Source organism: Nelumbo lutea, chromosome 7, assembly GCF_056320005.1.
Source record: "Nelumbo lutea isolate HS-2025 chromosome 7, American lotus-T2T, whole genome shotgun sequence".
NCBI lineage: Eukaryota > Viridiplantae > Streptophyta > Magnoliopsida > Proteales > Nelumbonaceae > Nelumbo > Nelumbo lutea.
This window is the reverse complement of record NC_142690.1, coordinates 28,724,226-28,738,320: the sequence shown is the minus strand read 5'-3', so window position 1 is coordinate 28,738,320 and position 14,095 is coordinate 28,724,226. Positions and strand designations below refer to the sequence as shown.

General features: G+C 32.9%; 1 protein-coding gene across 1 annotated transcript in view; it reads left to right on the top strand.

The window, feature by feature from the left end:
• Window positions 1-2,150: 2,150 nt before the first annotated feature.
• The window catches only part of LOC148845892 (beta-hexosaminidase 3-like), a 59,161-nt gene continuing 47,216 nt past the window's right edge, over window positions 2,151-14,095 (top strand). The window contains exons 1-3 of the mRNA XM_088955144.1: window positions 2,151-2,377; window positions 2,603-2,934; window positions 12,481-12,555. Of these exons, the coding sequence (XP_088811270.1) occupies window positions 2,614-2,934; window positions 12,481-12,555 (396 nt within the window). The 5' untranslated portion in view covers window positions 2,151-2,377; window positions 2,603-2,613. The remainder of the gene's footprint in view (window positions 2,378-2,602; window positions 2,935-12,480; window positions 12,556-14,095) is intronic.

Genomic DNA, 14,095 nt, shown 5'->3' with positions numbered 1-14,095 from the left:
AATAAAAAAATATTAAAAATAGCTACATAACTATATAACAACATATTTAATATTATGTAATAACTTTAGAAAAGATAAAATGAAAAAATGAAAAAAATTGTATTTTTATATATTATTTAAATATTTAAATAACTAAATATTTTAAATAACAAAAAAATTTAACATAATTAGATTTTAAATAGCTAAAATAACGAAATTATGTAATAAAAAAACTTAAAAGTAGAAAAATAAATATAAAATAATATTTCAATTAGTAATAATTTAATATTTTAGAAAATTTAATAATATTATGTAATAATAATATAAAATATAATTTTATGGATTATTAAATTAAATAAATAAGTAATATTTTAAAATTGAAATAATGTTATTATTTAAATAACTAAATAGTATTGTAAATAACTAATTTCACTTATATCAATTAATAATTCTAGAAAAAAAAATTAAAAACTAATATTTATTATTATTTTAAAATATTAACGTATACTAAAATTAATATTTATTGTATTTTCAATAATTATTTATTGTTTTTTGTGATAAATATATTTTCAATAATTATGTATAATTTTTTTTTGTTATTTAATTTAAAATTTTCAATAATTATTGCAGATTAAACTACTATTACTTAACTTTTTAAATTTAATTTATTGTTCTTTTTGTATTTATTTTATTTTTATTATAATTTATTGATTAATATTTATTAGTGACTAAACTATTTTTTGATATTAAACTATTTATTGACTAATTTAATATATTTTTTAGTATTTATTGTATTTTTATTAGTTATTTACTATATTTTCAATAATTGTGTATTTTTCTATAAATATTCAATAATTATTGGACATTAAACTATTGTTATTTATTTAGAGATTAGACTATTAATTTAGTTGAAATTAGGAGTGTTCATGTGTTGGTTTGGCTCAATTGTAGGTTATTTGGATAACCAAATCGACCTAGTCAAGTTAGAGAGTTGGTCATCCGAACCTGACTAACCATTAGTGAAAATTAGCTAACTTAGGTTGTATCGATTTAAGTCAATTTTTGGTTTGTTCGGTCGGTTCAAAAGATTTAAACTTAAAAAGTTATATTTAAATTTAAAAAATTACAGTGACATTTTTTTAAAAAATAATTTAAAAATTAAATTTATGAATAGATTGAAATCCCGTACATCACACGGTCTCCGCTAGTAGGTGATAATAAAATGAGAGAAAATAGATTGAAATGATTTGGTCTGCACAAAAAACCATCTAGAACATATGTTAAAAGTGATATATTACAAGATGAAGGGCTAAAAAAGTTAGAGGCATGCAAACCCAAAAGGACTTGGGCGTATAAGTAATAACAAATCATTTAAGCACCCATAATTCAACGGTATATATGGCACTAAACAGAATACGATAAAATGGAACTCGTGTAGCCAACCCCATTTGGTTGGGACAAGACTTAGATGATGATGATATGTACAAATGTGAATGTTTAAAAATCATTTGATTGTGTTGAATTGGATTGGAGTATATTTATATTTGCTTCATTTGTAAAGAAATGAAATCCTAACCACTTCATTAATTTAGGCTATGTTTGGTTTGAAGGAAAAAGTAGGGAAACCTATACAACCTTAGGGAAAATCTATGATAACGGAAAAACATGGTATCTGAAGAGCTTTGACCAATCAAGGCACCCCATGAATTTTGACTAATACCACCTAATTGGTCATATCTTTTATGATGCCAGTTGATAGTGAGTTTTCTCAATATTATGCCTTTCCAATATCATATTTGAACCCATTAATTTAATAACATTGGACTTCCTTTATTAAATAAAATGGTATTGGAATTCAAATCTAAAAGTAATAATTTCCTTTTTTTTTTAAGTATAGGTGACATATATTGTTATTGGTAGTAAAAAATAAGGATTTAATTTATATTATATAATCAAATTTAACTTTTATGACCTACATCAAACAAAGCGTTATGCCTAAATAATCAACCTCCAATCTTATTGCAACCCTGTAACTGTCATCCTACAAACACGAGACACAATTAAGACCCATTCATGCTCAAACTCCACATACCTAGTGCTCAGAAGTCAGAAACAAACTCCTACAAAAGTGAAGATACCTAAAATAAGGCTCACGGTATTGATGACTCCCAACAATTGTCCTACTAACCCTTTCTGCATGTCTCATGCATTAATGTGGCACGTAACAGTCCCTTCAAGCCCTCCGAATTCCAAAACCTAATCAGCTTCAGAAACCCTAAGATTCAAACCTTCTAGCATTTGTATTCTCTTCATCATCTTCCCCCTATTTCCCACACTTCTGTTCATCAGGTTCCAAGGTTATTTCTGAGCTGGGTTTCTTTTGAGATTTATTTAAATAGTAAGTATTATCAAAGAGTTTCAATTCCAAAGTATTTGAAATTCAGAAGCAGGATCAAAATAATTCTCTTTGGACCATCAGCTTCTTCCGTTTTCCTCAACAATTAATTTTTAGATGATAAATCCTGCACTTTAAATTTATGAAATTCAATCGGTTTGAGTTCCCACAATAATTTGAGAAATCCGCAAAAGAGCTCTATTTATTCAAAACTTTGTCTGACTGCAGGATATTCGTAAATGGGGATGAAAGCTGGATTCTTTTGGTTAGGGTTCTTATTGGCATGTATTCTTGCCTCAACATCTGCTGATGAGACTTTAAACCTGTGGCCAATGCCGGTATCAGTCAGCCATGGTTTGCAGACTCACTGTCTGAGAAAGAATTTTGCACTGAAAACAGAAGGAAGCAAGTATGCTGATGGGTCTGGGATACTGAAAGATGGGTTCTCAAGATTGCTTGACGTTATTGATGTTAGTCGTGCTGCAGACAAGCTGACCAATTTCAACAATTTTCCAGTGCTCCTGGGCTTGCATGTGATCATTTCCTCGTCTAGTGATGAGGTATTAACAGATAAAATAATTTGATCCTATCCAATATTTTAGACATATCTGTTCAAGGGTTATGAGCTTCTTGAGGTTGATTTGTTTATTCTTTTTTATTTTTATTTGGGAAGTATAGAAGATTTAAAGATGATTCCAATTTTGTGCAAATGGAATAAGCTGCAGTCATTAGGGCTGACAATCTTGACCCCAACCCATTTGACCCACTCATACCCACCCATTCTATTGGTGGGTTAATATGGGTCGAGTAACTCATTAGGATCAGTGGAAAAAGGGTGAGGGTGGGTTGGGCTGAGGGTACCCATTAGGGCTAGGATGGGTTGGGTCAAAGTTAAGTTCTATCTATATTCGCCAAATCTCAAAATAACAACAGTTAACATGACACAAACTCATTCCTCCTAGCACGTCCACATCTCATTACAAATCCAAACTACCATCCCACATTTCATTTTGTGATTAAAAGTGAAAAAAAAATAGATTTTATTAACTTTCGTGTTCACATGCAATTTTACATGAAAGCACTTTTACAAAAGCAATTTTATTAAACAATTTTATGAAAAGTACTTTTGCGAAAGCAGTTTACAAAAGTACCTTTGCAGAAAAGCACTTTTACAAAATCACTTTATGAAAGTATTTTTATAAAAACACTTTTATGAAAGCATAAAAGCACTTTTACAAAAGTACTTTTATGAAAGCACTTTTACAAAAGTACTTTTACACAATAGCACTTTTACGAAAGTGCTTTTAAAGCACTTTTACAGGAGTGCTTTTATAAAAGCACTTTTATGAAAGTACTTTTATGAATGCACTTTTGTAGAATTATTTTTGTAATAAAAGTTATGCATTTTTTTTTTGCATTTTGACTATTTTCTACTTTTTTTGAAAATTTCTGGTATTGTTTTGCATTTTTTGAAATTTTCTGGCATTTCTCTGCATTTTCTATAATTTTTTGTGCTTTTTTGCATAATTTCTACATTTACTGATGTTTTCATGCATTTCCTTCGATTTTCTGGTTTTTTTTTAATTTTTTATGATTTTTCAACAAAAGTTCTATGTTTTTAGTAAATTTCTGTATTTTTTACAATTTTTGGTAATTTTTGCATTTTCTGCATTTATCTACAATATTTGCGTTTTCGGGCATACGGGTTGACCTGACCCGTTTTTTTACATGGTAGTCTTGAGAGAGATGATTCTCTCAAAAATGTTTTTTTTTTCCAGATATACGGGTTAACCCAACCCGTTTCTATCACATGGTAATCTTAAGAGAGATGATTTTCTCAAAAATGTTTTTTTTTAGGTATACGGGTCAACCCAGCTCGATTCTTTCATGTGGCATCCTTGAGAGAGATTATTCTCTCAAAAGTTGTTATTTTTTGGTATACGGGTTGCCTCGACCTATTTCTACCACGTGGCAGTCTTGAGAGATGCTCCTCTAAAAAATTTGTTATCTTTGGGTATATAGGTCAATCCGACCCGTTTCTGCCACATGACAACCTTGAGAGAGAGATGTTCCTCTTAAAAATTATTATTTCAAGTATGCGGATCATCCCGACCCATTTTTGTATTTATAGGTGATGATAGGTGGGTCAGTATGAATGAGCGTGATTAAAGGTCAATATGGATGGGTCAGGATTAAGGTGGGTTATGACCCTTTAACAAGAACTGACGATGGGTCATGGTGGGTTTGTGGGTCAATATGGGTGGACTGGTATTCAACCCTTACGCAACCCAACCCAACCCAACCCACCCATTTGCCACCCCTAGCAATCATGTTTGATTCTATTTAGAAAAATGAATAGGAGCTTGATTCTAAGAATTGATAAATTAATGCTGCTGCTTATGTTGTAAGGAATTAAGGGTGGTTCATTTAATTTGCTTATATTGAACTGGTTTAATTGCTATATATAATTCATATGGTGGTGATAATTTGTAGGTTATCAGTATTAGGGAACATGTATTTGCCCTCTTAATTTCTTCATCCAACATAAAGGAAAAGGAATGCTGGATGAGAATTTGAATCAGAATTTCCTACTTGAAATTGTTGTTTCTCTTGAAAGGTAACTTCATTTTGAAAATGAACAAATGTTTATCTTGTTGATTTTCCCTTTCCCATCACCATGAAGCCAATTCAATGCTGTATTTTATTCACAACTAAAATCTTATATACTATAAGATGAAAGGTAACTTCGTTTGTGAGAGTGATCGGTGCTTCAAACAATGTTGTGGTCTTTGATATGAGTGTGAGCAAACAAGAGTTATTTCTGAGAAGATTCTTGGTCATGAGGTTTGGCAATCATAGCTAGAAAGCCAGAGATGTGGAAAGGAACCCGGATTTAAGGCGGGTAGAGAGTAGTGGGCTGGAAAGATAGACAAAGAGGGTATAGTTTTTTCAAGGAAAAGAAGAATTTATTAATAAATAAAAGAAGGATTGGGCATGAGAGCTAATCCTCGAAACAAAACTATGAGCCGAAGCTTGAGACAAAAGAACAAGGGTAGTTTAATTAATAATAACGGTAATTTAAGAATAACGGGGTGGTAGCCTTTGTTTGGTCTAGAGGATCTATGAACATGTTTTGAATGAGATGCCTCTTTTGGATCTTAGATGTAAAATTCTTTTTCTTCCTCTTGCTTTCCACTATTACCTACTTCTGATTTGAGTCATTTGTCTCCTTGAATGTAGCAATTGTAATTGGGTTTTCAATTTTCTTTGCAGGAGTGGCTATATGAATAGAGGTCATCATACATATATCATCAAAAACACCCTAGCTGTATAGCTATGAGATCTATGAAAAAGGAAGTCTACATTATGATGGATTTCAATCTCTTAATCATCATGACTCCATTGATTTAAATACGAATTACCATCATCACACTCTTCACTGCAATTTTGTGTCAAAAAACTTTTGATTACCTTCCTCTACCTGATCTCCATGCTCCTTCCCTGTGTCCCTCTCGACATTTTGTTGAATACCTTTTGTGCGGATGCACCCTGATCTGTACTATTAGTCATAGGGTCATTTTCCCGAACACCTGACATGTCTCCAGGAGTAGTAGGCTGATTATCAAGGATAAGATCCCAATTTGATCACTTTGGTTGCTCTATAGGCTGCTTTGTTCTCACCATATTCTGAGATTTTGGGCTACTAAGATCCCAATTTTATCCTAGGGTTTAGTTTGTTTGTAGTATTTTTAATTGCAAGAACAAATGTATGGGGTTTTGTTGATGTACATTCACTTATTTAGCACTACCTTACCCACCACTTGTGCATTAAATGAATAAACATGTTGTAAAGGATAACAAACAACTGGGGAAATTGATCAGAACCCCAAGGAACAATAGAGGACTCCCAATTGATTTCTAATCCTAGAATCGACTTAAGCAAATGAAAATTAAAAATCTTTTATGAAAAAAATTTCCTTCATCCAAACCCTAAGGAACTCATATTCATCCTCAAAACATAGAAGAACATGATATTGATTCAAGGCAGTCACCACTATATCATTCTTTAGGGCAAAAGTACTAATTAGCCAAAAACTCTCTAACGTGGAGAAATAGAAAGATTGATTTTGGTCTTTGAAAAGAAAAACCATGGGTTGCCCTCCCTTCAATGAAAGAGGAAGAGGAAGCACTCAACACAATGAAAGAGGGTTCTTCTCATTTTCTTGTTGGATTTAGAGGCATTGGAAGCTCTACATTCAAGTAAGCATTTGGTGCAACGATTGTCGTTGCTTTACTGAGGTTGAATCCTTTTGTCCTATGTGGTTAAGAGTTAGGGGAGTATGGTAAATGGTGGGTTTGACTTTTTAGGCTTCTTTGTTGTAGACATTTAAGGAAATTGGTGATGCATTAGGTGGTTTCATTGTTGTAGGCATAGCTAATCTAGATTGGAATTAATGTTTTTGAATCTGTATGATTGCTAATATGGTGTAGGTTTTTGGCTGAAATTCTTAAAACAATTGAGGTTATTGTAAAGGGAGTTGGTTTTATGTCTAGGGTGTGGATGTTGAAAAGGGAGATTGTGAATTAATATCCCCACTTGACAACCTACGGCTAGGAAAGTTGAGTTGCCTCTTTATCAATAGAAAATGTCTAGGCCCAAGTCCGAGTCTGGCCTGACCTTTGGGCCTAGATCTTGAGCCCAAGTTTGGCCCTTATATAAGGCCTAAAGTTTGATTTGCACGTAAATGGTGTAATTTAATAAACTAATATTATACTAATTTGGTAATAATTTAATAAATTAATATATTAATTTATGCTTTTTGAATAATAAATTAATATTTGATAATAATAATTTAATATATATTATAAATAATGTATATTTCTATTATATGTAATAATATTGGATCGGGCTGGGCTGGCCCATCAAACTACTCGGCCTATGAACAAGTCCATTCCCTAGTGAACTAGTTTTGAGGTAGTATCGTAAAACTACCATCAATGACGATGGCCAATAACTTGCCTCTAGTGATAGTGGTGGTGGATGGGGAGTGGTGTGGGTGTGGATCCATATGTTCCCAACATGCAAAGGTTAGAGAGGAAGCGAGAAGAGAGAACTTATGGGCAGTAAAATAGAATGATCTTGCCAGCCCTAATTTTCATTTTTTAAGTAAAAAAAGATTAATAATATATGAAAGGACACAAATGCCCCTAATTAATGATCTGACTCGTCAAGGGGCCCATGAAATTTCGTTGAGGTAAGTCCCTTAGGACATCCACTAACTATAGCTCTGAAGAGGTGTTAATACATAGTTTACCTGAAATAACTCTTTTTCTAACAAAGTATGTCTGTTGACCTCGATATGTTTTGTCCTGTCATGCTGAACTAGATTATTGATAGTAAAAATAGCAATTTTATTGTCACAATATAATAGGACTAGGAATTTTCATTCCCAATTGAGTAATTAGAATTTGTAGTCAGAATGACTTTGCTACCCCATGAGCCATAACCCTATACTCTTCTTTTCTTGACACCAAAGACATCTTTGATCTTCCAATAGTTACACAAGACTTTACAACTAAATGACTAACTTTGTAGAGGGCTGTCACACACAGTTGAACTGGAAAACGCCACTGGTTGCACCAAGAACCCTATAGCAATGCTTGGCCCTCCACCCACAATCTGAAACCGACATCCTAAGGTAGTCTCCTCTCTCTCATAGTTGGATGAGTATGCCCTTCATACCAATCTAGTGTGGCATAAAAGATAAACTAAAGCTTCACTTGGTCCCTACTACCAAAGAGAAAACCTAGAGTTGATCTTCAAGAGTGGATGATCTAAACAAGAAAAGAGGGGAAAAGCAGATCAGTCCAAGAACCAAACATAGTTTAATGCTCAAATACCATGTTTCCAACCTGCAAGAGTTAGAGAGGAAGAAGAAGAAGAGAGAACTTGATAGAATGGGCATCAAAATGGAATATAATAATGATCTGACCAGCCCTAATTAATTCCTTAAGGTTGTGTTTGGTTTGAAAGAAAAAGGTAGGAAAATTAAAGGCAAACTAAGTAAAAAAATTAGGGTAAATTACAAAGATCCCTTGTACTATGGTGTTTGTGACAATTCCCTGTACTTTCATTTGCAACAAAGACCCCCTCTACTATGGGGCCAGTGACAATTACCCCTTAAATTTTTATTTGCAATAAAGACCCCCTGCACTTTTACTTTGTGACAAATACCCCCTTGGCTGTTAAGTGACAGAAATGCATTAAATTATTTTCTTTTCATTTCCCTGTTCTCTTAAGCCCTACTTAACCCAAGAATACCTCCATTCTTTCCAAACGAAACTAGCTAAAATACAAGAATAATTTCACTGACATAAAAAAAAAAATTAAGTTCTTGTTTGATTTCAATAACATGAATGTCTCTCTTCATCTTAAAATATAAAAAATTAATCACTCATTTCTCTAATAAATTAAGAAAAACAAAATGAAACCTTAAATTTATATCTATCAGAAAAAACCTCTACCATTTCATTTGAATATCGAATCCAGTCAGACATCTGTAAAGATCTACTAGAACAATCGAGAGGACTTCAATATTATATTTAGAAAACTAATAAAGTCATAAATTGTTCAAATAAATAAAATAGAGTAATTTGAAGATTTAAAAATATATATATATATAACTAACTAATAATATTTTTTGAAGTTCACTGGCATAACTCTAATAGAGAGGGATATTTGTCAGAAATTGAAAATTCAGGGTGTCACAAATGAAAATTAAGGGGATAATTGTCAGTGGCCCCATAATAAAAGGTGGTCCTCGTAATACAACACTAATGCCCCTGATTAATGAGCTGATCCGTCAATACCTCATCAGTACTAGTGGGCCTAATAACTAAGGCCCAATACAAATACAAATAAATAAATAAATAAAGACAGCTAATAATCCACACATGCTGTTCTCTTTTCACAACACTATCCTTCCCTTCAAAATTAAATTCATATTTTGAATTACCGTTGCCTCAAATTGAGTCACCCTATAAAGTTGAAAACAATGAATGTAGGGGTGCAAATGCACCGGATCATGATCGGCTGAGATTCGGTCCTATTTGGTCGAATTGGATTCGGTCCTATTTGATCGAATTTAGATCACCCCTTTTCGGATCTTTGAATTGGATAATAGGATTTGATCAGAAATTGGATCAGATTTGGATCACTCCCTCTCCTATTTATTTATAAATATATTATTAGATTGTATTTTATATAACTTTGTTATATTGTTTATTTTTCAATAAATAACATATATATATATATGAAAATAATTAAAAAATACTTATATTTTTTGTTTTCTTTACTTAAATCGGTATATTTTATCTTTTTAATAATTTATTAATTTTTAAAGAAAATAAATCGGATTGAATCAAATCCAAAGATCCGACTTCTCGATTGATTTCGAATTCAAATCTTTGCTTATCAAATCCAATCAGATCAGATTCACCATAAACAGTGTTGGATCAGATTCGGCTATACCCTAATCTAAATCCAATCCGATCCATTTGCACCCCTAAATGAAAATGAATCTAGCTGTGGATCAGACCTCTGGGGTCAAGGCCAAGATGTAGGCATTGTTACATGTAGGGAGATCAACTATATCAAGCCTGTGAGCCAAGCTAATCAAGTTGACGTCCCAATCAATTATATCCAAGAGTATCTTATGATTTGGGCACAAGCTCAATTTAGAAAGAGTACGAATACAAATATATATTTTAAAACCTTGTATTTTGTATTATTTTGTATATATTTATATTTATACTCTTTTCAAATTGAGCCTAAGGCAGTGTTTGGTTGCAGTGCAATTTTATTTGCTTTTGCACAAGTGCATGGGAGTGCAAATGAAAAAAAATGTAGATTCTCATTTAACTTTGTTTTGGATTTAGTTTATTCTGCTTCATGTCTTAATTTATTCTATTTGTACTGCAATCAAACAAAATAAGCTAAAATTTGAAACAAAAATAGGTTAAAATTTACACTTAAAAAAATAATGCCCATCTATGGCGTATCTAAACAATCTAGGGCTAGGATAATGTGTAGGTGATCCTCTAAGGTCATGTTTGATTTGAAGGAAAAGGTAGGAAAATCTATACAAGATTTGTAAAGATTTTCTTCCCTTTCCTTTCTTTTCCCTACTTTTTCCTTCAAACCAAACACAGCCTAAGGGAGTTGATGTTCAAAATTGGGAAGGTAATATTTGGTGGGTCTGTTAACAATCATTCTTCTTACTTACAGAGTGAACAAATTGCCTTATAAGTGGGGCAGTGGGAGTGGGAGGGGAAGGCTGAGGCTTTCGCAAGGAAAGCCCAAGTGCAAGTGAGAACCCTCTAATGAAAGCAGAGATTTTTGAGTTAAGGAGGTCATGAGAGTAGGAAATAAAATGATCTCAATTAATCTAATAGAGCAATGTGTGGTTGGAGTAGTTGAGATCCTAGGGAGTTAAAGAAGCACGGGTTAAGATGAAGAAGAATCGGTTATACTAGGAGAGGTGAAGGATGAACTTGCTAAGAGAAGTGATGACTCAGATTGGTCTTTTGAGAGTGTAGATTGTCTCCGAGGATGTATGGAAGCAAGAAAATTGGTGGATTCCTATGATGATGTGGTAGTGAAAGCTTGAAGTAGAAGCACTTGCAGTATTACTTGACAGAAGGGTGGAAGTAGGGGTGTAAATGGATCAAATTCGAATCGAATAAGGCAATATTCGAATTCAAGTCCGATTAGAAAATTCGATATCTGAAATCGATTTGATGTCCAATGGATATTGAAAGTTAATATTCAAATTCCAATTCGATTTGATTCGGATTCAACCAATTAATTATTTTAGATAATTAATAAATATAAAATAAATATTTTATTTATATAAATTAAGTATCTAAGTATTTAAATTATTTATATAATTTAATTATTATGTATATAAATTATATAAAATATTTAAATATTTTATATATTATATATAAGAATTAAATAATCAGTCAAGTTCGAATATTTAACGAATCGAATCATGTCATACCTGAATACGAATTCGATTAGTTATTCGATATGAACAAGATATCTGAATTTGACCGATTAGATATTCAAATTATCCAAATTCGATTCAATTATGTCAAATCTCGAATTCAAAATCGGATTTTTGAGTACCGTTGACACCCCTAGGTAGAAGGGGTAGAGGAAAAAATGTTGTGACCTACACCTCATTCATTTTCCAGGAAGTAGAGGCAAGCAGATAGGTTGGTAGGTCTCTCATGAAAGAAATAAATTCGCGTTCCTTTTCCGACATTAGTGAGTCTCACGAAAAAAGACAGATTCCCGAGCGACTCATTTACCTAGGGAAATAATACTCTCAAACTTGAATAAATTGAATTCACATCTGCGCCCTGTGACACATTTGAGCGTGCATTGGGAACATCTCTCATAATTGTCATTGGGAGATGTTCCCAATGCACGGTTTGGATGCATCGTGGGGTTCTCGTGGGGCGTGCTGTGCGGGGCATAGATGTGATCTCAAATAAATTATTTACCCATGTGTGCCAAAGATTGCTAATATGTGATGGGCAATATTGCGTCTTCAATGTCACTTTTTTAGATAAATCAATCATTATACATCTTTACCTAGAGAATAAAAAAACACTGGTAAATGCTCTTATCTAGACAAGACAAGTGTTTTTCAAGAAACACTTGCCCAACCCTTATAGTAAGCATTAGCAATGGGTATTTCATATTTCTCTTTTTCCTTGAATATATACCTTTAAAAAAAACAATAAAAGAAAAATAAAACTCAGCAAGGATCGTTTCCATTATGGGGGAAAGGATCATAAATACTTATGATAATTTCATTTTTGGGTTAGAGAAAAATTAATCTTGCTTCTCTAGATAAAATAAAGAGGACATCTTGCTTTACTATAAGTGGGCCCAACTTGATTTTTTTTTTATTATATAGCTATTTTATGAAATTCATATGATGAATCTTCGGTTTCAAAATGAAATTAATGGTTTGGTGGACTATGTGCTTTCCTTGGTGGAGTTTTCAAATGAAGTTGTCCTTTTGCTCTTGCAGTTACAATATGGTGTTGATGAGTCCTACAAGTTATTAGTTCCAGGAAATGGAAATCCAAATTATGCACAACTTGAGGTGAGTATAGATTTAAAGCTTATGTATGAGAATAGATTGAAATGAACATTCATTATATATAAGTGTGTATGTAGCTAGTTAGATCTCATGCTCCCCACAGTTTCAATAGAAGCTTGTTGAATTGAATGGAGTCTATGCTACAACCATAAGTAGCAAGGTGTCAACAGGTTGGTTGGTAAGGTCTCTTGCTGGTTGTAGCGGAGACTCGGGATTGAATCCTGCTTGAACCTGGGTTGGGGGGTTTCTAGGTTTGGGGGAATTATTAAATTCATGTAATAAAGATAAGTAATCAAAGCACAATATATGGGGGAATTATTCTTGTTGTTGTTGCCTTTTTCAACCAAATAGAAATAATTGCAAATCTTCTTACTCATAGTTTATATCAATGCTTTCAACATGTTGTTGAATTGGACAAATTTTTTAGTATGTGGCTCTGACGTGGTAGAAATTGGCAACGATACCAAACATTACCCTAGTTAATTGAACCATTTGACCCAATTAATAGGGTCACATGTTAGTAGAGATGCAACTTGAGAAGGCTCAACTTAAGCTCAACTTAAGCTCAACTTAAGCCTAACCCAACCTAATCCGAGATTTTTCTCTAGTTGGGCCTGAGTTTTAGGTTGTGGGCTGGGTTTGGACTAAAAAACTTATGCTTGCCCTAAACTTAGGTTGGGCTTGGCCGCTTGGGTAGCCAAAGCCTAGCTCAATCATTGTCTTATGCATCTATAGGTTTACCATGTTAAGATCTCTAGTTTTGACTATCAATCTTTTCTTTCCTTCTTTTGCTAAGTTTAATTTGTATAAAGTTCTGAAATCTCTTTTAGCTACATTGATGTTGGAAGAATCCGTTGAATACTAGTGTCACGGTGTCACCTACGAAACTACATGTGTAAAAGTCATGCCAACTAAAGAAAACAAAATCTTCAAAGTGGATTGGATTTTAAACAATCGGTTGGTATAGGGTTGTTGTTCATGGTTTGGTTCGTTCTGGTTTGGAAAAATATTAGACCAAACCACTAAACCCGAGTCAGATTGGATCGGTCCAGGCCAATTACCCACTTAAGCAAAGTTAATTGCATTAATTTAGGTGTTAGAACTCTCTAAAATAATTGTCAAAAGGGTAAAATGGGCAAAGATTAAATATAAGAAAATTCCGGAAAATGGAGGCCCAAAACATCCCCATACCCATATGGGAACCCATTAGGTCCTCTCCTCCTCCTCATCCTCTTCGTCCTTTCTCCTTTTCTTGGAGATTCTCTGTAGCCACCGCCATAATAATATACATTACAAGGTTTTAAAAATTGTTATGCATTGACCTGTATTGATTGATATGTATTGTATTGGGAGCATCCGGATATGCCTCTACAGAGGGTGTATCGGGGTTTTGACCGGTTCAGGGGGTGGAAGAACCTTAAACTGGCCCCCTAAATCAGATTTAAAAAAAATAAAAAACATTAAAAAAGTACTAATATGCCCCTACCGGCGTATTGGACAAATCGATATTTAAAACCTTGATACATTATATATAATATAATTA